The sequence below is a fragment of the Pichia kudriavzevii genome, chromosome 5 (genome assembly GCF_003054445.1).
Source record: "Pichia kudriavzevii chromosome 5, complete sequence".
NCBI classification, from domain to species: Eukaryota; Fungi; Ascomycota; class Pichiomycetes; order Pichiales; family Pichiaceae; genus Pichia; species Pichia kudriavzevii.
Genome location: NC_042510.1, coordinates 642,161 through 664,150, shown reverse-complemented (window position 1 = coordinate 664,150; position 21,990 = coordinate 642,161). Strand labels below are relative to the sequence as shown.

The following is a 21,990-nucleotide window of genomic DNA, read 5'->3' as shown; positions in this document are numbered from 1 at the left end:
TTTGAATCGTAATACCAGGAGCTAATAAAAAGGCTAAAACAGCTGTTCAGCGCAAAGAAGCAAAAGGCTCCAATGTATATCTGCCACTTCCATTCAAGATAGAGCTGCAGAGAAAGTTAGAAGAAAATGAGAAAGAACTGACAAGCCAATTACTTACTCCACCTTTCTATTACGCTAACAACGTTCAAAGTGTTGTCCTCTTAAAGTTTGTTTTCAAATATCGTTTACGATAAATGATTTTCAAGCCGGCATTTTTTCCATATATATATCCACCAATTATAGCAAGTACATTTACAGGTAGTGGAACTGTTTGTCTACTTGCAGCATTGATCAGCAGCCCAAACTCAACCATAGTTCTTGTTGGATCTTGATATATATATATATATATTGGTGCAATCCAAGCACTCCCCAAATAAGTTAAGCAAAGGACAATAGCTATTCAGGATTTTTAATAGCAGGTAGTAAACGATGCCACGGCCAAAACGTCCACGTGCAAGTTTTGCTGTCAACCTACCGCAATCTCAGAGGAATGCTCCCCCCTCTTGATACTCCTGCTGTCCCTCCTCTGTTGGTCTCAACAGTGGCTTCTCTCTCTAGCTATTACACAATGTGGTACAATTTGATGACGTGCGCTGTTTCGTCGATATCAGAGAATAGTAAAAGTGAAAAAGTCTCTCTTTGAGTAAAGACCAATACATAGAGACTTATAAATATACACATTAGGCGCAAGTACATGGTTTTCATTTAACCATTGCATCCGTGTGAATCCACTGTAAGGCACTATTGGGTCCCCTCCTTAGTACTGCTGATATGCTACATGCCTATTCGGGATTATTTCCCTCGACATCTTTACAATAGACCAACTTTCTTGAACCAGCTCTCAGTTTTATCGAGGCTCTCGAGTTCCTTCAGGGTGGCCTCGTTACCTGAGAATTCACCATTGAAGAACAGCGATGGCACCCACTTCCTGCCGGAGATCTCCGTGAACTGCTTCTCGAGCTGAACGGCTTCCCGCGGTTCCATCTTGTCCAGTTCGACAATGTGCACTTTAGGGAGGACCTTGTACTTGGTGAAGATGTTAATTGCATAATGGCAATCTGGACACCATGACTTAGATAACATAAGAAACTTATGCTGCTTGATCAATGCGGCTGCAGTAGACATGTCTCTCCTGTGGTTGTTTTTGCGATAAAGGGAAATACAGAACAGCCTATGCTAGCAGCTTCTCCAATACAAATTCCCACTTGTTGATGTTCCACGTTCAAACTTGGTCACAAGTGGAAAAATGAAAAAATGAAAAAATAAAAAAATGCAAAAATGCAAAAATGCAAAAATAAATGTGGCTCAAACATCAACACTTTTCTTAAAAGCCAAGTTTTGTTCTCCCCCGCTATGTTTAGCCTCCCATTACTAGACTTTTTTTTTCTCCTGTTTCTCTTCTAAAAAGTGGCAATTGGTGTATGCACGTTTACGTCTTCCGTATTTGCCAAGGGCGCGGCAATTCGACTTCTCCTATTGTCGAATTCGCACATTTTGTCGTTCAGCTTGTTTCAGCACATGCAAGATGCGACATACGGCATACACTCACAGATTTGCCACCCCCCCTCTTATTTCCCTCCTCAATCTAAAGAGGAATCTCTTGAGCCTCATCGTCTCTCATATAAATCTCTCCAAGTCTACATGGAAATACTATAGTTGCCTTCCTACGCCGTCAATGGCACAGACGGTTACTTTGGCATCGATAGCTCAACTCCATCTGTGAACACATGGTGCAGTATCTACGTATCTGTGTATCTGTATTCAGTAATCAAAGGAATATATGAACATGTAATCAATAAACAAGCATGAAGTTGAAATGACAAATTCGGCAAGTTAAATCATTGCACACTGCTAATGTCCTTGTATAGATTTATACTTAAGTTATTTTGTTTTTGTTTGTTTGTTTGTTTACATAATATGTCGGCTATTTCTTTTATTACTATCTTATTTTTCCTCTCTGCTAATCAGGAAAGACAATAAGAAACCCCAAATTCATTGTAAGATTTCCCTGGCGTCTAAAAACGCCATCGCGGGATTTCCGCAAACGGAAATTGGAATCGATGCCGCTGTTTACTTTTGTTTATTTCCCAGATTTTCATGTCCACAATAAATTAGAAAACCAGAGGGAAAAACCCTACTAAAAGAGAGAAAAAAATGGGAACCAATAAAAAAAAAAAAAAAGAATAAAGAAAAAAGAAAAAAGAAAAAAAAACACATTCAAATCCAATAGGTTTCGGGCAAATCCCTTTCTTAATTTAATTCATTTCTCTACCTGTTGTCCCGAACTTGGTTAGTTATTAATTCCATTTCCGAGACATAGACAACACCACCATCTGGCAGCTTTTGGAGAAATTGTTTGTTTTTCCTTCACTCTCTCTTCTCTGCGTCTCCTTTCTTTCTCCCTCTGGTAACTACTCACTCCTTCTATATCTGCTTATAAGGATTTCTCTTTCTATTACCTTTGAGTGAATAACAGTTATGTCATCGCGTAACTCAGAGAGCTCCTACTCGAGGTACGATTCTGCAGTTGAATCATTTGTAGATGCTGATAATAACAATGATATTGACAATGAAAATGTCAACGACAATTTCAATGACAATGTCAATGAGTACTATCCAGATGCCGAAAACTTGGAATTGAGAAAAACAATCACTGTGAAAAGTACCCAACATGATACCTCTAATATCGACAACTATATTGAATCCACCAAAAACGACGAAAATACTTATCAAGAAGAGTTGGAAAATGAATTGACTCGTGAAGCAACCAATCTCTCCCGTATATCAAGAAAGCTAACGGGGCATTCAAGTCTCAAAGACGTTGAAAAACAAGAATACACCCAAGAGGAAGAAGAAGACCCTGAAATTGTGGGTTATGATCCTAAAACTTGTAACTGGGATTCTCCTGATGACCCTGATAATCCTCATAATTGGGCTCCATTTAAAAGGTGGTATTGTACAATGGTCACTGCCTTCTTATGTTTGGTCATTACGCTTGGATCCTCCATTTACGTGGATGCAATTCCTGAAATGATGGTCAAATGGGGGGTTTCTCAAACCCTTGGTTTGGCTGGTTTGACCTTTTATTTGGTTGGATTGGCTTTTGGTCCTGCTATTGCTGCACCACTTTCAGAATTATTTGGTAGGAAAATTGTTTATTGTGGCTCTTTACCTATCTCGATGTTGTTTACTATGGGTGTAGGGTTGTCACCAAACATTGGTTCTGTTATTGTCTTGAGGTTCTTTGCAGGATTAACCTCTTCAGGTGCATTGGCAATTGCCGGTGGTACAATTACCGACATTTGGAAACCACAGGAAATAGGCTTAGCAATGACTTTGTTTTGTCTTGCTCCATTGGCAGGTCCAGTCATTGGTCCGATTATTGGTGGATTCATTGGCCAAAATAAAATATCCCCAAAACCAAATAGAGTTGGTGGCTTAAGATGGGCAATGTGGGTCGACCTATTCTTTGCTGCAACCATTTTCATTCCTTTATTCATTATGCCAGAAACATACAAACCAATTATTATGAGGAAACGTATAATTAAAAGAGGTAAAAAATTGAAGAAGGGTATGCCTCTCATGCAATTCTTAATTGTTATCGTCTTTATTACCCTGTTGAAACCCGTGGAGATGTTATTTGTTGAGCCAATTGTTTTGGTTTTTTCAATTTATACTGCATTTGTCTTTGCGGTTTTGTTTGGATTCTTTGAGGCTTTCCCTGTTATCTTTAGAGGAATCTATCGTATGGAATTGGGTGTTTCTGGGTTACCTTTCCTTGGTGTTGGTTTGGGTTTACTCTTTGGTGCAATTTGTTATTTATGTTTGGATAAATTCTATTTCTTCAAGAAATGGGATGACGGCTATATTGGTATGAAGGATAAAGACGGTAATCCAATTCCTCCTACGCCAGAGTCTAGACTATTACCATGTATGATTGGTTCGGTTTGCTTTGGACCTTCCCTATTCTGGTTAGCCTGGACTGCAAGACATTCTGTCCACTGGATGGCACCAACGGCTTCAGGTGTTTTATTTGGATTTTCACTAGTTCTAATTTTCTTTTCAATTTTAACCTACTTCTCCATGGCTTACCCACCAATTTCTGTGGCGTCCGCCTTGGCTGCTAACAATATGACGAGATATATCGTTTCCTCTGTTTTCCCGCTCTTTACAGTTCAAATGATGGAAAACTTACATGTTTATTGGGGTGTTTCGGTTTTTGCTTTTATTGCCCTTGCTATGGTTCCTGTTCCTTGGGTCTTCAACAAATATGGTGAACGGTTGAGAAATCGTTCCAAATACGGTTGGACTGCCTTGTATGAGCAAGAAAGAAAAGCTAAATTGGAGAAGGAAAAGGCAAAACAGGATAGGGACATCAATTCTCAAGAAACTGCGACATTCGATGATAAGGAATAACACCTGTTTTCTTTGAACAGATCTATAATTTGAGAAGTGTATTTTAGTAATCTCTATCTACGTTACAATATAGTCTAAGATAATCTAATTTTAAGAAACAATCAAAGAAATCACCACTGTTCGCCAAAATTAGTGTATCTTCTCATGTTTATCTCTCCAACAAAGTGAAAAGGGTATAGCAATCTATTTACTTCGGGAGTTGAAGAATCCAAACAAGAGAACGGAGAAAGAATCAAAAACAAAAATACGATAGTGAAACAAGTGTTTTGAAGTTTTTTTTTTGTGTGGCGATATATAGCCGTTTTCAGTGTAAAGGAAATTTAAATTTTCCAAACTGTGTGTGTTTTTTTTTTTTTGATTATTCATCACTTGCTTGAATTTATAGAGGCTTTATTTCGTATTGCCTGTTTCCATACCTTTTCTTTTCCTTCCATTTACGTCTCACACAATCAATAAAATAGAAATGGCTGATAAACTAGAAGGCGTGGATTTATTGAAGACCCCACTACACGGAATTTACATTCCTGTTGCATTGTGTATTTTTGGTATTACAATTTTGAACTATGATTATTTACCATATGTGGTAGGATTGCTTGCACTTTATATATCGTTCAATATTATTCGGGTCAAACTGAAACGTCCTGTACTATCATCAACAAAGTTTCAAGATTACGAATTGATTGATAAGACAATCATCTCCAAGAATTCAGCAATTTATAGGTTTAAATTATACAACGAATATGATCAATTGAATATTCCTGTTGGTCACCATCTTGCTTGTAAAGTCGAAATTGACGGAAAGGATGAAATTAGATATTATACACCAATTTCAAATCAATTGGATGAAGGATTTTTTGACATTATAGTCAAGTCTTACAAAGATGGCAAGGTTTCGAAATATTTTGCAACTTTATCACCGGGTGATAAAGTTCTATTCAAGGGACCTGTTGGCAGAATGTCGTATAGGACGAATATGGCCAAAAAGATAATCATGATTGCTGGCGGTTCTGGTATTACACCAATGTTGTCCGTTCTAGGTTCGATCGTTACAACGCCTGAGGATACAACTGAAGTTAAATTGCTATTTGCAAACGAAACAGAGAATGATATTTTGTTGAAGGAGGAGTTGGATGTTTACCTTGAAGAGTATCCAAATTTCGATTTGAGGTACTTCGTTAAACATCCATCTCCTTCCTGGAATGGCTACACTGGTTGGATCACAAAGGATGTTCTTAAGAAGGAGTTACCTGAACCAAATGACGATACCAAAATATTTATCTGCGGCCCAATGGATATGAAGAAACAAATGTTACACGATTTAGAAGAACTAGGATGGAGCAAAGGTGTTTTGCAATCCAAACAAGATGACCAAGTCTTTTGTTTTTAAACGTATTCTGGCATAGATAATAGGCCCTTTAGAATATATAGTGTTTTCCTATTATTACATACTCCAATGGATTGAGCCATCAGTTTTGTTCTTGTTTTTCTTTACTCTTTTTTATGTGTCAATATTCTAGTGTTACAGGAGACACGAAAATCAGCCCCAGCAGGCAAACGCGTGGACTCAGATGCGAAGGTGTAAAAGTTTGATAAATTGCATAGCTTATGTAAACGTAAATTTGTACAAACCTCTTTGATCCACCATACTAGCCTGCATATAAACAATACAAACCTGCCATGTCTGCTAATGATGTACTACGTTCCTTATTGGAAACCAGAACGGATAAGAAACTACACGGAGCGAATCTTCTGCAAGCAAACACCAACATAACACGACCGAAACAAGCAACACTATCCAATGGGCGTCGAATTACGCTGAAACCAAGAACAACGGAACTTGATTCCTCTATCTTTGACATGAGAAAGGAGGGAACCTCTGGTAATGGATACCATGACATGGATGCACTGTGGGAGAAGTTGAGGATCGAGGAAAAAACGACCAAAGAGCTCTCTGAATTTGATTCACACAATAGAGAGTTGGAACAAGGGGCCAACGAATTACGAAACCTATCTAATAAGAGGAGAGTGAATACATTATGGACAGAAAAATACAGGCCGAATAAGTTTATTGATTTGATTGGCAATGAAAAGACCAATGCACACATTCTCAAATGGTTGAATGATTGGACCTATGTAGTTAAGGGTGGTAAATTGATCGATAGTAATACTTATGGCAGAGATATGAATATAGATCCATTGAAGAGACCTAGGAAAAAAGTTTTGCTAATTCATGGTCCCCCAGGAATAGGTAAAACCACGATTGCCCAGTGTGTTTGTAAACAGCTGGGTTATGAAATGCACGAGATTAATTCGAGTGATGAGAGATCCGGGCCAGCAGTCAAGGATAAAGTGCAAAATGCCATCAAGATGAGGAGTTTAAGTGGTAAAGACGTCTGTTTGTTACTGGACGAAATTGATGGTGCTGTTGGTAGCGAAGGTGGGTTCATTCGGGTGTTGATCAATCTATTACAGAAGGATTTAAAGGCAACCGAGGAATGGAACAGTTTTAGCAAGCTAAAATACCACAAGAAGGAGCATTTTATCAGAAGACCAATTATTGCAATGTGTAACGATATTGGAGCACGTTGTCTCGACCAACTAAAGCCTTACTGTGAGGTTGTTTCCTTTAAGAAAAGTAGTAAAAAAAGCATCAAGAAGAGGTTGAAGATGATATTGGAGAGTGAAAAGGTGGGACCAATCAACGAATCACTGCTTGATGATTTAATTATATCGCTTGATGGAGATATTCGGAATTGTATAAATTTTCTCCAGCTTAACTCCAAAAACCTGAATGGTAGAATAAAAGATAGTGAGATAGTATGGTTTCAACTATTAAAGGAAATTTTCAACTTGGAGAATCAAAATATAAGGAACAAAAAGGGTAAGAACGTTATATTTAAGGAGTTGATGATAAAATTGAGCAATTCCTCAAGTGATTTGACGAGGATCAACAATGGGTGTTTCAATCTAATGCTACAGTTGAACGACGAATATGATAATAACTTGAAAAAATTAGATGAAGCATCTGATTGGCTCTACTTTCAGGACATAATAAGTAAGAACTATACATTATTTGATAAGGAAGAACTACATTTCTACGAGGCAGTGACACCATTAAGATTTTTCCAGTTGTTTGCTAATTTCACCGACGGACAGTTCTATGATAAGAATGCCAGATTCAATTTTAAGAGCCAGGACAACTTTGAACTAAGGAAACAAGTCAATGAGATGATTAGCACCTTGCTCAAGGGGTACAAGTTAAGGATTGATCGTAAAGTTTTGATTACCAACGAGATCTCAATGTTGAATTACATAGTAGTTCCGAATGTTAGTAAAACGGCCAAGGAGTTCTCCAAGGACGACAAGAAGGTTGAGAGAGTGTTGGAGATTCTCAATGATTTAAGTATTCGAATTGAAACATATAATGGTGGTTACAATGGTAGAGGGGACACAAATGTGAATGAAAATGGTCAACGGCGTACAGTAGTGTCTAGGAGTAATACCTACAAGTTCAAGCCCGACATTGTTATTGGGTTGATTGATTGCAACAGTACCAACAAGACTGCAGCGGAGAGCGATTGGCGAGGCTACGGAGCAAGTTATGCTACTTTGAATACTACCAGGGCAACGCCATTTATAGAAGTCCTTGACGAAGTTTATCGAACCAGTCTTCGGAAACACCAGGAGGCGAACAAGATCCTCAAGAGGGAGAGAGAGAAGAATGTGGAAGATCCTGAAGTTGCAAAGAAGCGTGCTGTTAGCAGTGCAGATTATTTTATAAAGCAGTACAACACCTTCCACTCCCAACTCCACAAGAATGAGGCAAATGGCGGTATCTCCGGGAGGGGTGTGATGGCTGAAAATGAGAATCGGATCCTCGTCAAGTACCATGAAGGCTTCTCCAACGCCGTGAGAAAGGAACTCGTATGGAACTCACTCTTTAAATGAGATAATGCAGTGTATAATAGGTTGTATAGATGAATCTATATACGGGTATATATTATCTAGTATTTGTTATATGAACAAGAAGCCAACAATAGATTAGTTTCTGACTAGTCCCAGTTTAAAAGATGATAACAAAGAAGTACGAAAATCTGGACTAAAAAGAAGAAAAAGACAACAATTGGCTGAAGTGCTGAGCCCTCCCCCCCCCCCCCCGCAGACCCCCGAGAAAGTGGGTTAAGGCAAGGAAAAAAATAAAAAGAAACGAGCAAAGGGGGGAACAAAAAAAAAAGAAATTTTTTTATTCTAATTTTTTTTTTTAAAGTAGAAAAAACGAAAAACGTAAAAAAAAAAAACGAAAAACGTAAAAAAAAAAAGAAAAAGAAAAGAAAAAAAAAAAGAAAAAGCTTTGACAAAAAAAGCAAGAAAAACTGGAACAGAAGAAAAACAAAAATAGGGAGACAAAACAAGTAACATTACATATTATCATCCTGTGGAAGACAGCTAAGTGACTCTTCCTTTCCGTTGCCACTCTTGCAAATCCTTTCCTTCCCCTTCTCTCTGTCTCTCCCTCTTGTGAAAAGGCGCCTCTCCCGCAACTAACGGTTACCATCACCTACTTATACTCTTCATCTCCTTCATTGCATCGGTAATCTTTCCTAACCAAAATCCCCCCTGTCTACTAACGTCCCCGTGACAACACCTATCATGATGAACCATATCAATAACTCCAACAACGACCAAGACATTGAAAGACCTCCTCATTTCAAGAACGTCTTTGCCACAAGCGATGTTGCCTCTAATCCCTCGGAGATGATCAACACGAACAACATTGTCACGTCGGAATCAAGAAGACCGTCCCTTGTTCCAATCCCTGTCAATATCCAGCAGCAGCAACAGCAGCAACAACAACAACAACAACAACAACAACAACAACAACAACAACAGCAACAGCAACAGCAACAGCAACATCAACAGCAACAGCAACAACAACAACAACAACAACATCAACAACAGAACCAGCAAATCCAACAGAGCCATCTTCAACACAACGTTCAACAGCAGGTTGAAGGGGAGAAAAGCTCGGGCGTTGTTGATATCCGCCACCTCACAATCACTCCTTCCAACCCAGAGTCTCTTCAATCTCAAGATAACGTATCTGCAGTACCTTCAGCTCAAATGATGCAAGTTGATATGGACCTGAACACTGACACCGAATCCATCCAATCTTTGGATGGCACGGCTAGGACAAATCCAAATCCCATGATTCCCTCATCTGCTAAATTGTCAACAAAATTCCAACTGACCGAGTTGCCTCAAATTCCATCATTCCAACAGTTGACCCAATCAAAGAGAAACAAAATATCAAACAAATCAAGTAAACACATTAAAAATTCTAAAAAGTTTCGTTCAAAGTCACTACCTAATATTTACATACCTTCGAAACGTTCACAACAGAGACTGCTGGAATTATCAAGACATAACTCCTCTAAATTTCAGAATAATCATCCATTCAATCAGCAATATCAACAACTCCACTTTCAACAGCAGCAAAACAAACAACAATGTAATCATCAAAACCAAAATCACTTGATACAACAACAGATGCTGCTCTTACCGCCTGTCAATCTACAATCAATGCATGAAATAGATTTACAAGAGGTTTTGAAAAATCCGCAGTTGAGACATGACATTCTCTTTGATCCCCAGCTACAATTCAGACCCAACCTGGATGGTGAGAGAGGCAAAAGAAAAAGAATCCAATCTGATAATTATTGGAATATGATTAAATCAGAAGCTAAATCTTTACTTAGTCATAATAACCATCATTACGTCAATGAAAACTCTCCCATTCTCATTATGTTTAAATGCTTAAAGTCCATTATGGTATCTCTGATCCCTTCAAAGGATATATCCTCAATTGATGAAATTCTTGATGATAGTTTGCTGGTACAACAATTAAATGGAAAATGCTTTGACTTTCTTGGATTTTCAAATTGGATATGTTCTGTTTTCAAGCTACATTGTGCTCCAATGAGAGACTCCTGGGTTGATGAGTTAAATTCTTTATTCCATAAAGCTTGTTCATCTGCGGAAGTTGATATAAACTATTTGGTTGAAGGATTCAAGACACTCTTTTTGATTTTAGAAGCAATGAAGTTAGATGTGGCTAATCATCAAATTAGAATTTTGAGGCCTTTACTATGCTCTTCTGCAGTCACTTTTGAAAAAGAATACTTTAATAATGCTATCAAGAAGCATAAAATAAACTTTACGCCTTCACTCCTATGGTTTAAGAAAAACTCGATTCATTTAAACTCTAAGAATCCAAAGGAGATTCTAAATTACTCTATATTAAATCTCTTGTCATGCTCAAATATGTGTTCCCAATTCCCAAACACTCTAAATTTTGATCATACTCGGTTATTGTTGTTGAGAGTCGACGTCAGGCACATCATTTGTACAAAGTTGTGCTCGATCCTTTATAAAACATTGGTTCAAATGCATAAATTGGACAAGTCACTACTCAGTGACGATAACATGATGAAATTTAAATCTGATATTCTAAATATCATAGTTGATGACAAAGGGAACTCCAAATGGACGAAAAACTTGAAAAACTTATCGATTCAAATGATCAATAAACTCTTTGGTAATTTGGATTCCCAAAAAATTGATTTCGCTTATAATTGGTTATTAAAGCAAACTCAGCCAAGTTCAAAGGTTTATTCTATTTTAGAATCTAAGTTATTTGAAAAAATACAATCACATTTAGCCATGAAAGACACATATACCAATAATAACGATACCACAATAAATGATGAGCTAATAGTTAATGTCGAACTCAATGATGTCATTGAACGATTGACCCAACTGATTGATTTCAATTATCAAGTCTTTGGCGATCTATACACCAGCTACCTAAATTAGGTTTGAGCAATATACTTGAACATATCACCCACATTCATTGTACTTTTGTTTTTTATTTTCCTGGGGCATTCATTCATATCAAGAAACAAACATATACATTTCTGTATATATATATATATATATATATATATCTTTAAAGCGCTCTCAACTTTAAGTAATTCATGTTTCTATTTTGTATAAGCAACAATCTGGTAACATTTATCCAATGTTGCAGATATCATTGCATCTCTTGGGAATTCGCTAAGCGGACACTAGGAACATTAATTCCTCCTTTTAGAAAAATTTATATCAACAGCGTAAACAATATGGTACAAGCTTATAATCCAAGTATCCTTGAGAAGGGAAGGATGCCATCAAGGAGAGTGAGACAAGCTTATGAATTTCAGGAAGAAGCACAATCCCCACCCCCTGGAGGGGGTTTGAAAATTCCAATTCATGTTGATGAAGAAGAAGGGGTTAATCCAGATACACAGTTTGACCACGACGAAATATTATATATGAGAGGGCTAGAAGAAGTTGAGTCTTTGGGACTTATGGATATTGGGAACTTAGCATCTTGGGAGATCTCTAGCTTCAAACAAGGTTGCGATCTAAGTATGCTTAGAGACGAGTCTCCTCATACGTATTGGCAAAGTGATGATGCACAGCCACACAGTTTAATCATCAGATTTACCAAGTCAATGAATATTGAACGAATATCTTTGTTTCTAAACTATCCGTTGGATGAATCATACACACCAGATAGAATGGCCATACTTGCTGGTACCGGGGAACATGATTTACTGGAAGTGACAAAAGTTGAATTTGTTGAGCCAATTGGTTGGCAACATATAGTGTTCAACGAAGTAAGCAAAAATGGACTGTTGAAATGCTTCATTCTGAAAATACTTTTCTTATCAAATCACCAAAATGGTAAGGATTGTCACGTTAGGGGTCTTAAGGTATTGTCACCTGGCATGAAATCCAAAAGTCGTTTAAGAAATGATGGTAATCTGCAAGATTGTGTAGGGTTTACAAGTATTAAATTTATAAGTCAATCATCAATTAGGTAACTTGATATTGCACACATAAAATTATGTATAAAAGCCTACGTACTTGTATAAATATACATGATATAAATATACCTCTGTTGGTGTTCTTCCATGATCAGAATTACCAATCTATAATGGCTGCCATTGTTCCTCGTCAGCATTTGCATAGTTTTTATAACTTTCCCTCATTGATAATTCAATAGCAAGCCTTAATTCTTCATCAGAGTCCAGAGCCAGCTCTGTCGGGTCAGTCGAATAGGTATTTTGGGATAATCTTCCCGCATTATTCATTAACTGTTCATCGTCTGTAACCAAGAGAGGTTCCGCCAGTTGAGAGAGTTCTAAAGCTTTCCGCAGCTCTTCGTCTTCATCATAATTCAGAGACAGGCTTAAGCCTAATGCAATATCAACCTCTTCCTCACTGTCAACCTCCCCATTATACTTTGCTCTCAATTTCTTCTCTCTCGCATTTTGCAACACATCTGCTCGGTAATTATCCAACGAGAATTCTATATCTTTTAAAGTATCCCCCTTTCGATCATTCAATCTTTTCGATGCTTTGAATTTCCGGGTATCATTTTCATGCTTATCTTGACCACATAAAAAATATTGGATATGCGGACCAATTATGAGAGCCCCTCGGGTCAACGTGTCATCAAGTGATATTTTGATTAAATTGTTGATTTCCTCAGTGGATAAGATTTGTTGTAATTCTTGGACTTTCTTTTTGCCTATTCTATCTATAACTGTCCTTAAATATTCACCTGTCATTATGTCAAAAATTTCAACTGTTCCCAAATGACTCGCAATACCAACAACTACTGAATTCAAAGCAATCGACGAAATTGGGGATCTTCTCGAATTTAAAATATCTAAAACCGAATCATGCTCCTCAATAAAGGTCGGTATAATTCTATGGTTGTGAATTGGTCTTAAGATAGTGTTTGAGTGAGGTTCTCGAATGTTTATAATTTCTAAATAACCAGTAGATAAGGCAATTGCGGCAAGTAATGGATCACCCCCGATAATATCATGATCTTGCTTTATGTACTGTTTATCTCCTGACTCAAATGCCACATGTGTAATTGTTGAACCAAGTGGCGCATCATATGTTAACGAGTGAACAATCCTCTTACTACCATACGAATAAATCACTAAATGCAAATCATCCCAAACTGTGACCGTTTCAGTGCCATAGTCAACAAATATGTTATTTATATTTACATCAGTATCACCTAATATAGTCCCCACCTTCTCTACTTCAACTGGATTATTCAATTTATCAAATGCATTGCTTAAAGAATAAATTTCAAAGTTTTCTAAAACACAAATAACTACGGACTTCCCATCACTTTTTATTTTTGAGACCTTAACTCCATCTCTGATAGTATATGAACCAACCAACTTTCCATTCTTAGTATCCCAACCATAAACTTTCCCATTCTCATCACCAGAAAAGGCCGTTATTCCTCCTTTGGCAAAAATCACGGTGGACCTTTTCAAATCGATCTGAGAATTACTCCAAACATTTTTTAGATTTAATTTAGAATTTTGACCTATGGCTGCTGTTTCCACCACGCAAACACATGATATTCTGCCAACTCTTTCATTTCCTTCTCCTGTACATATTTTGGGGGATGCTACAAGTAACCCTTTATGATTAATCATCATACACGATAATGAACCGTTCCATTTCCCAAAAACTACCATTTTTCTTCCAATATCAAAACATGTGGCACCTTCAGGAACAAACCCAACTTCAAATTTGCTTGACTTACCTGTACGAATATCGCAAGTATACGCCATATCACGTGGTACATCAATCACTGTCAAAATATTGGAAGACCATGCAATATCAACATGACCTGTGATGATGTGATTGATAGTGTACTGTTGAGTCAGCAGTTTTCCACGTCTAAAATTGTGTCTTAGCTGGGAACGATGCGCTAACTCACTTCTGTAAGTTGAACCCTTGGAGACACTAGAAAATAGTGAATAAGGATATTGAAGTTTGAATATCTCACGCCAAACTTGATCATCTTGAAGAATCCTATACCAGGTTTTACAGACAAGTGGAAAAGACTGGAGCGTCAATGGATCGACTAACGCCAGTATTTGAGTCAAGATCTCAACTGGTAGGTTGTTTAGTGCAAGCGGGGTCATTTATCAACGAGTTATAAAGGAAAGAGAAGAGTGCTCTATAGTGGCAAAAAAAAAAAGTTGTTGATAGACATAATTTATATATGCGATATTCATGTTACAGCGAAAATTCACGATACTGTAATGCAAATCATCTACACATTTCAAGCACACTGGGCCATTCAACTACTGAAACCTAATGGTAACAAAGTATAACTTCAGCTTGGGCTATATAGTGACATATACTATAGAAAAATCTAGATGAAAAAAAGTTTATCTCTACTCCATAGAAGCAAGGAAAGCTTCAGCTTCTAAAGCGGCCATACAACCGGTACCTGCGGAGGTGATTGCCTGTCTATACTTGGAGTCTTGAACATCACCAGCTGCATATACACCTTCAACGGATGTGGAAGCAGTACCTGGCTTTGTCTTCAAGTAGCCGTTTTCATGAGTATCTAATTGGCCTTCAAAGATTTTAGTTGCTGGGGTATGACCAATAGCATAGAAAAGACCGCTAACCGGTAGGTCTTTAACCTCGTCAGTCTTTACATTTTTAATAGCCAAGTGTGTTAAGAATTTACCATCACCCTTAGCTTCTAACGAAACGGTATTGTACAAAATTTCTAACTTTTCGTTCTTTTCAACTCTCTTTTGCATAACAGCAGATGCTCTCAGGTGGTCTTTTCTAACAATCATATAAACTTTAGAGCCAAACTTGGTTAAAAAGAGGGCTTCTTCACATGCAGAATCACCACCACCTACAACAGCCAAAGGCTTGTTTCTGAAGATTGGAACGGCACCGTCACAGACAGCACACGCAGAAATACCCTGTTGCCAGTAAGTTTCCTCACCAGGTAAGTTTAGTCTCTTAGCAGAAGCACCAGTCGCAATAACAACGGCATCAGTGGTGATTGGTTCGTCATCTTCAAAAAATTCAGTCCATAACTTAAAAGGTCTGGATGAAAAGTCAACTTTGGAAATTGTTTCGGTGATGATCTTAGTGCCGAATTTTTCAGATTGGGCTCTCATTTTGTCCATTAACTCAGAACCGGTTATTCCCTCAGGAAATCCTGGGAAGTTCTCGACTTCCGTTGTGGTGGTCAGTTGGCCTCCAGCGGCAATTCCATTAGCCATCATACCCTCGTATAATACTGGATTCATTTCTGCTCTTGCAAGGTAAATTGCTGCAGTATGGGCGGCAGGGCCAGAACCTATAATTGTGACTTTGTTGTGGACCATTCTGATGTGTTTGATAGTTGTGTTTGTCTTTCCCAAAACTGATTTAAGCATGTCTCCGTTGAAAGGAATGGGAATGATAGTCCCTTATATACTTGAATGCTTCAGTCTCGACTGCGAACTGCAATTTGTCATCGAGCGAGCGTATTTTTTTCCACTTGGGGCACTCCAAGTGGAACCTATTTATGACAAATTCCTGAAACGAGTCTAGAAAAGGTCAGTATAGAACAAACCCCATGAGCTTGAACCAAGGGTGCCGTATGTGTAGACACTTATTGCTTTGATTAGGATGTTCTGTTTGTAGTTATAGTAAAACAAGAAACTATTGATGTCCCACTAATTAATATTTATAATTGGTGATTACGTAACCAGAATAAATGCTATTAAGGGCAAGATTTAATTTCATTGAAAAAAAAAATCTGTTAATCATAATTATAAAAGAAATATCCTAATTAATACGTATTCTTCTCGTCATACGGTATGTTTTCCCATATGAATCATATCAGCTAATAAGAGAGTTGGAACACATTTTTTCTGTGAGCATTGAATTAGGCCTACAGAAAGAAAACTATTGTTTATGTGCTAATACCAGAAGGAGTTCCAAGAACAAGACAACAAATTATTTGTCGTGGCCTTATTTTTTTTTTGTCATGAATTTTCAGTTTTCACAGTCAGATAAAATTGAAAATATAGATTTTTTTCATTAAGTACCAATTAACGAAACAAGAGCACTATTTCTTTCCTGTATCATCCTCCAAATAGAGATCAGTTCCATATATTGCCGTTATGTTGAGATCAGTGAGAACCATTCATCCTTTGGCTAAATATGTTACTTTAGCTTGCCAGAGATCCTTTCATGTTTCTACTCCGGTGTTTAATTCACCATGGTATCTAGATCCAAAGGAATCACCATCGATCACTTCTCCCTTAAAGTCGGTTACCATCCCAAAATTACCAGAAAGACATCCGCAGGCTCTTGAAAACCTGGTTACATACTTGGCCACTGAATTAGGTATTGATGACCTGTCAGTGTTTGACATGCGTAACAAGTCGACGACCACCCAAGGTGCTTATGATATCGCTGACTTTATGGTCATCGGTTCAGGTAAATCGGCCAAACATCTACAAAGTGCTTCAACAGAGCTCGATTTCTACATTAAACACGAACTGCATAAACTTCCAACAACAGAAGGTATATTGAAATCCGGCGCATTGGCCAAGTACCATCGTAAATTGTTGAAGAAGGGTAAGAAGGCTCCAAACTATTCCAAGAACACATACGGCGTGACCCCAAACACTTGGGTCATGACTGACACAAAGACCGATGGAATTGTTATTCACATGCTCACGAAGGAAAGAAGAGTCGATTTAAACTTTGAATGCCTTTGGGCTAAAGATTCCGAAAAGGAAAAATACTCCTCTACTAGCAAAAATCATGATTCCGATGATATATTCAAGGGAATCAGATATTTCCATTCGACTAGTCAACTAAAAAGCAACAGCTTTGATCCCTACAATGTCACATTTGATAATTATGCCGATCAATTCAGAAGCTTGTTGAGAAAACACCTCGTTGATTACAAAGTTACAAGTTTGAAAGATTTGAAAGATCATTTAGACTCTATGTACTCAGCTGGGATAACCATGAACTATTCGCTCATTGTTGAATATTTCAATACAATACTCAAGTCTGAAGAATTCCATCAACCTTTCAACACAAATATGAAAGCCTACATTCATAGAGAGCTGTTTCTTTTCAACCTGCTAGATTCTTACTCTGTGCTTTTAACGAATGAACAGATTTTAGATCTCCTTTCCTTGATCATAGTGTCTGGGTCTGGGTTTAATAACGAATCTTTTCTCACGTTAAAATCTATTATTAAGACCTTTAATATTCAACAGAAGGAACTACACGACCATTCCAAGATACTCGGAAAAGTTCAACTTCTTTCTGAGAAATTGACAGATAATTATAACTCAACTCATCGTGAGCTGAAGAGAAGAATTGATTCTTTACTTTTAACTGCATATGCGAACAAACAAAATTGGTTTAGTTTCTTCAAGGTATTAGATTCTGCAATTCAGAGAAATGATATACCCTTAGTGCAGGCATCCTTACCACTAGTTGCAGTATGTTCAGATAATCTGACTGCTTACCAATACGAAACGAAATACTTACCTTTGATAAAGGAAGCCGGCATGCCAAAGGAAATTGCAAGATTTGCTGATATTATATATGATAAGACACACGAATAATTTTTACTTTAGCTTTGTAGGAACATACACCACTCCCCATGTATATAAGATAAAAATAAAAAAAAACTCAGGATAAACGGTCAATTTGCAGACTCGATAAGTTTTTTCCATTTGTTACTCCATTCTAATACTTCACGAGTCCCAACCTTAAGGGCACTATTACTCTCTAATCCGGATACGACTACAGTGTCTCCTTCTTTTAAGTCGATCCACTCATTCCATAGGCATCCTAAACAGAGTTTACGCCGTACATTGTCTTTTTCCAATACAACTATTTTGATTGAGTCACTGATGTATTCTACTGCTCTAACTACACCAATGTAGTCTCGATCTGATTGATCATAGTCTTGAATCTTTTGTATACCATGTTCAGCACTTGCACGTTCGGCATCTACAATTTCTTGTAGTTGTGAAATCAACGGATTCGTGCTCACACCTTTTGGTTTAATCACTGACGTGGGACCACGTTTCTTGAGATCCTGGTATTTTGAAGTGATTGCTCTGATACCATCCAAACTCAATCCATCTAAGGGTTTTATTGAAGGAGCTTCAAGTTCAATTCGGGGACGCTTTCTTGCGTGTTCAATTTTCATGGATAAATCATGAATGTCAAACGTTTTTTTGGGTTTCCTTGCATACTCATTTAATTGCCCCTTAAGCAACAACTGGCCTGTCCTGCTATTTGCAGGTCTATTTCCATTTTCTCTCATGTATGCAAAAAGAATTATTCCTTTCTAGAAAGAAAAAACTTGCAGCATTACTTGATTGTGTGAATTTACGCGTATTATTATTTAAGTCTATCCAAGTGTGTTAGCTAATAATAAAACGTACTTTTTTTTACTGAAAACAGAATTTCCATCTACTCTGTCTATCAATAATGAATATATATAACGTAAAATATACTACACATTCAAATACATATTTATCTTAATTGTCCACAGTTTCTTATTCAGAAGAATATTCGTGATCAGTTGTAATGGAAATCAGCGACGGTAACCACCATTGTAACCACCATTGTAGCCGCCATTGTAGCCGCCATTGTAGCCGCCGTTGTACCCCCCTCTACCTCTTCCACCATATCCAACTCTATTGTTGAATCCACCTCTTCCTCTTCCACCACCGTAACCACCTCTTCCACCACCGTACGTATTATATCCTTGGTTCGGATCTACGTAAGTGTCATAATTGTTCTGATACATGTTTTGGAAATTTTGTCTTCCCTGGTTGAATGCCGCCGTTGTTGCTTGATGGTTGATCTCTCTTTCGTACATGTCTGTGAAAAACTTATACCCACCAGGTCTTGAGTTGTACATACTCTCTTGGCCTGGTCCTGTATGCTCTTTGTAATTTATAAACTGATTTATTGGTCCGTTGTTGCGTTGATAACGGTTATTATGGTAATTCTTGTAATACATGATTTTTTCACGATCTTCTGGAAGTAAAACAGGCTTATGTGGTCGATAACCTGTTAAAATCATTGACTTACCATGGACTTTTGGTGGCATGGTATAGTTAACAAGCATAAAGTCAGAAGTATTTAAATTAGGGTATTCGTCATTCTTAGTTTCAAATGGAAACTTGAAAATGGAATTAGGAACGTAGATTTCATTTGATGTTGCAGTGCCGGCCAGGTGTGTTTTGCTAAATGAAAACTCAACCTTTTCCTTCTTTTTTTCTTGATTGTAGAGCTTAGCAAATTTCTTGAAATACGGATTTTGTTTACCAACGAACATAACTTCTTGTTTATGCGAATTTCTTCTTTTCTCATCTTCAGTTAGTTCGTGATACTTACTACGGACAACACTCAGTAATCTGTTTTCATCAATAAATGGTAGTAAAGCAATACCTCTCCATGATTGTTTTTCACCGTTCATATCGATTTCAAAATCTTCAGGATAAAAATCAATAATTTCTGAATCTGGTTCTGACATCAGAGATCTAAATACTTCAGGTAGATTATGATTGGATGCAGCTGGTAAAACAGACATCAATTGTTCAAATGGCTGGAATGGTGTGCCTTGCTCGAATTCAATTTTGAATTCGTTTAGGCCAACAAAATCCGCCGCAAATGGTGCATAATGATACGGATAATACCAGTTCCATGATGGACATCCTTGATAGTAATAGAGTAACACCCACGAAATACCTTCAACATAGCATTTAGCCATGTCTCTTCTTATCTCAGTGATTTTCTTTTCGTTTGTTGTTTTGAATTTATGTTGATAGTATCTTGTTTTATAGCCAGGTTCCCAAAGCTTGATATCAGTATCTGCAAGATCTGGATTTTCATCATCATCATCATCATCATCATCTTCTTCTTCTTCCTCACCTTCTTCTTCACCATCGCCATCGGCTTCCCCCTTCTCATCAGCTCCTTGATCTTGGTCGTTAAGCTTTCTTTTCTTCGAAGCGGGTTCCTCAGACACATCAATCGGCGCGTCATCTCCTTCTTGACTTCCCGAATCCTTATTTTCAGATGCTTCTTTATCTTCTTTCATCAAGTTTTGCCTCAAAACAGCTGCGACACTCTGATTGGTCGTATTAGCCTTTGAAATAGACTCTATGTTTTGAACAATATCATTGTTTGTCATCTGCAAGCCTCCAGCAAGTTTTCCTGTACTTAAACTCGTTAAAGTCATGTTCTGGGATGGATTGATTGGTGCATTATCCTTTCCCTTACTTACAACGCCTAGTAACTGTTGCTGAACAATTCTTCTTTGTTCTCTATCTTGATCTATACGTCTAAAACGGGCTTCTCTACGTTCATCATCTTCATGTCTCTTCCTGAAAATTTCATCTTCCTTTGTTGCCAATTCAGATAGTAATTTTTCAACTCTCTCAAGGTTTAATTTACCATCACAGGTGATATAAGTTTTCATCTTTGGTAACAGGTTTTTCCAGATTCCAATCAAAATATCAATAGAAGAGTCTCTGACATCCAAAGAAGGCAAGTGAGGCAAAAAATCATTACCAACAAAAAAGCACATAAAAACCCAATCATCAATGGCTCTCTCAAAGTCATACTTGAATGGTAGCCTTGGAATTTGTAATTCAACTTGCAAATATTCTCTTAAGACGTTAATATGCAACCAGATAAACGGTTGGCTTTGATTTTTCAGCTTTTCCTTAGTTTCTTCATCCATCATCATCCTATCTTTTGTAGTTAAGTGTTTATTATTGTTATCCTTGGCAAAAACATCTTCCCTTAAAACTCTGAAATGAGGCTCGTGTGTGGCTAGGGATAAGAAAATCAAATCTGCGTCTAGACCATGAATACAGTGACTCACGTTCGGATCATAGTCAGGCCTAGATCTTTGGGATCTGATAAAGTTCATGATTTTATGTTCACCTTCACCAGGAACAGATGCATCACTTATGATAACCTGCAGCTGAGCCCATCCTGGATCGGTCGATAGTTTATACGCAACCCAATATTTCAAACTTGCTGCAAGAATATCCATAAATGGGGTTCCCGGAGTAATAGAATTCGAATCCCAAGACTTTTTACCTTTAATTGCATCATCAATAGTTTCACCTCTTGCTTCCATTTCAGCTAATTCTCTTTGTTTTTCTTCATATGCAATTTGTGCATCCTTTGCTGATCTAAAACGTCTTGATCTTTGTTGATTCATTTTAGCTCTTGGGGCAACACCGTCGACTGCAATCATAAGTAACTTACGCGGTCTGGCCAAATTTAAAACATGGTTTGTGTACTTGAATATTTCAATCATCATCTCCTCTTCTGTTTCTGGTGCTGGCCTGTTTTCAGGATGTGAACACGGATGAACAATTGCATTCATATCTAAGTATAAGTTATCCAATTCCCCATTTGGATTTGGATCTGAATACTGAACTAGTTTTGGAATGTCATCAACGGGATTCTCTTCCTCATCAATCACGGAAGAAATAATTTTTGGGTACTTTTTAGATAACCAACGGAAAAGTGCTGGAACACCCATTTTTCAAGCAAAATATTTCTTTGTTTGAAGAACCGTAAAAA

General features: G+C 37.5%; 11 protein-coding genes across 11 annotated transcripts; 6 read left to right on the top strand and 5 right to left on the bottom strand.

The window, feature by feature from the left end:
• Window positions 1-849: 849 nt before the first annotated feature.
• On the bottom strand, window positions 850-1,164 carry C5L36_0E03190 (uncharacterized protein; the record flags this gene model as incomplete). Its single annotated transcript, XM_029467876.1, has 1 exon — window positions 850-1,164. One exon carries the CDS (start codon window positions 1,162-1,164, stop codon window positions 850-852), a length of 315 nt encoding a protein of 104 aa, XP_029323736.1.
• Window positions 1,165-2,517: 1,353 nt separating this feature from the next.
• Window positions 2,518-4,455, top strand: C5L36_0E03180 (uncharacterized protein; the record flags this gene model as incomplete). Its single annotated transcript, XM_029467875.1, has 1 exon — window positions 2,518-4,455. The coding sequence occupies one exon, from the start codon at window positions 2,518-2,520 to the stop codon at window positions 4,453-4,455; it is 1,938 nt and encodes a 645-aa protein (XP_029323735.1).
• Window positions 4,456-4,918: 463 nt separating this feature from the next.
• Window positions 4,919-5,842, top strand: C5L36_0E03170 (uncharacterized protein; the record flags this gene model as incomplete). Its single annotated transcript, XM_029467874.1, has 1 exon — window positions 4,919-5,842. The coding sequence occupies one exon, from the start codon at window positions 4,919-4,921 to the stop codon at window positions 5,840-5,842; it is 924 nt and encodes a 307-aa protein (XP_029323734.1).
• A 290-nt stretch (window positions 5,843-6,132) lies between these two features.
• On the top strand, window positions 6,133-8,403 carry C5L36_0E03160 (uncharacterized protein; the record flags this gene model as incomplete). The annotated part of the gene is made up of 1 exon (XM_029467873.1): window positions 6,133-8,403. The coding sequence occupies one exon, from the start codon at window positions 6,133-6,135 to the stop codon at window positions 8,401-8,403; it is 2,271 nt and encodes a 756-aa protein (XP_029323733.1).
• Window positions 8,404-9,105: 702 nt separating this feature from the next.
• C5L36_0E03150 (uncharacterized protein) lies at window positions 9,106-11,328 on the top strand (the record flags this gene model as incomplete). Its single annotated transcript, XM_029467872.1, has 1 exon — window positions 9,106-11,328. The coding sequence occupies one exon, from the start codon at window positions 9,106-9,108 to the stop codon at window positions 11,326-11,328; it is 2,223 nt and encodes a 740-aa protein (XP_029323732.1).
• A 161-nt stretch (window positions 11,329-11,489) lies between these two features.
• C5L36_0E03140 (uncharacterized protein) lies at window positions 11,490-12,380 on the top strand (the record flags this gene model as incomplete). Its single annotated transcript, XM_029467871.1, has 1 exon — window positions 11,490-12,380. The coding sequence occupies one exon, from the start codon at window positions 11,490-11,492 to the stop codon at window positions 12,378-12,380; it is 891 nt and encodes a 296-aa protein (XP_029323731.1).
• Window positions 12,381-12,488: 108 nt separating this feature from the next.
• On the bottom strand, window positions 12,489-14,522 carry C5L36_0E03130 (uncharacterized protein; the record flags this gene model as incomplete). The annotated part of the gene is made up of 1 exon (XM_029467870.1): window positions 12,489-14,522. The coding sequence occupies one exon, from the start codon at window positions 14,520-14,522 to the stop codon at window positions 12,489-12,491; it is 2,034 nt and encodes a 677-aa protein (XP_029323730.1).
• Window positions 14,523-14,777: 255 nt separating this feature from the next.
• Window positions 14,778-15,788, bottom strand: C5L36_0E03120 (uncharacterized protein; the record flags this gene model as incomplete). Its single annotated transcript, XM_029467869.1, has 1 exon — window positions 14,778-15,788. One exon carries the CDS (start codon window positions 15,786-15,788, stop codon window positions 14,778-14,780), a length of 1,011 nt encoding a protein of 336 aa, XP_029323729.1.
• A 732-nt stretch (window positions 15,789-16,520) lies between these two features.
• C5L36_0E03110 (uncharacterized protein) lies at window positions 16,521-17,990 on the top strand (the record flags this gene model as incomplete). Its single annotated transcript, XM_029467868.1, has 1 exon — window positions 16,521-17,990. One exon carries the CDS (start codon window positions 16,521-16,523, stop codon window positions 17,988-17,990), a length of 1,470 nt encoding a protein of 489 aa, XP_029323728.1.
• Window positions 17,991-18,070: 80 nt separating this feature from the next.
• On the bottom strand, window positions 18,071-18,700 carry C5L36_0E03100 (uncharacterized protein; the record flags this gene model as incomplete). The annotated part of the gene is made up of 1 exon (XM_029467867.1): window positions 18,071-18,700. One exon carries the CDS (start codon window positions 18,698-18,700, stop codon window positions 18,071-18,073), a length of 630 nt encoding a protein of 209 aa, XP_029323727.1.
• A 273-nt stretch (window positions 18,701-18,973) lies between these two features.
• Window positions 18,974-21,949, bottom strand: C5L36_0E03090 (uncharacterized protein; the record flags this gene model as incomplete). The annotated part of the gene is made up of 1 exon (XM_029467866.1): window positions 18,974-21,949. One exon carries the CDS (start codon window positions 21,947-21,949, stop codon window positions 18,974-18,976), a length of 2,976 nt encoding a protein of 991 aa, XP_029323726.1.
• Between the last annotated feature and the right edge of the window lie 41 nt (window positions 21,950-21,990).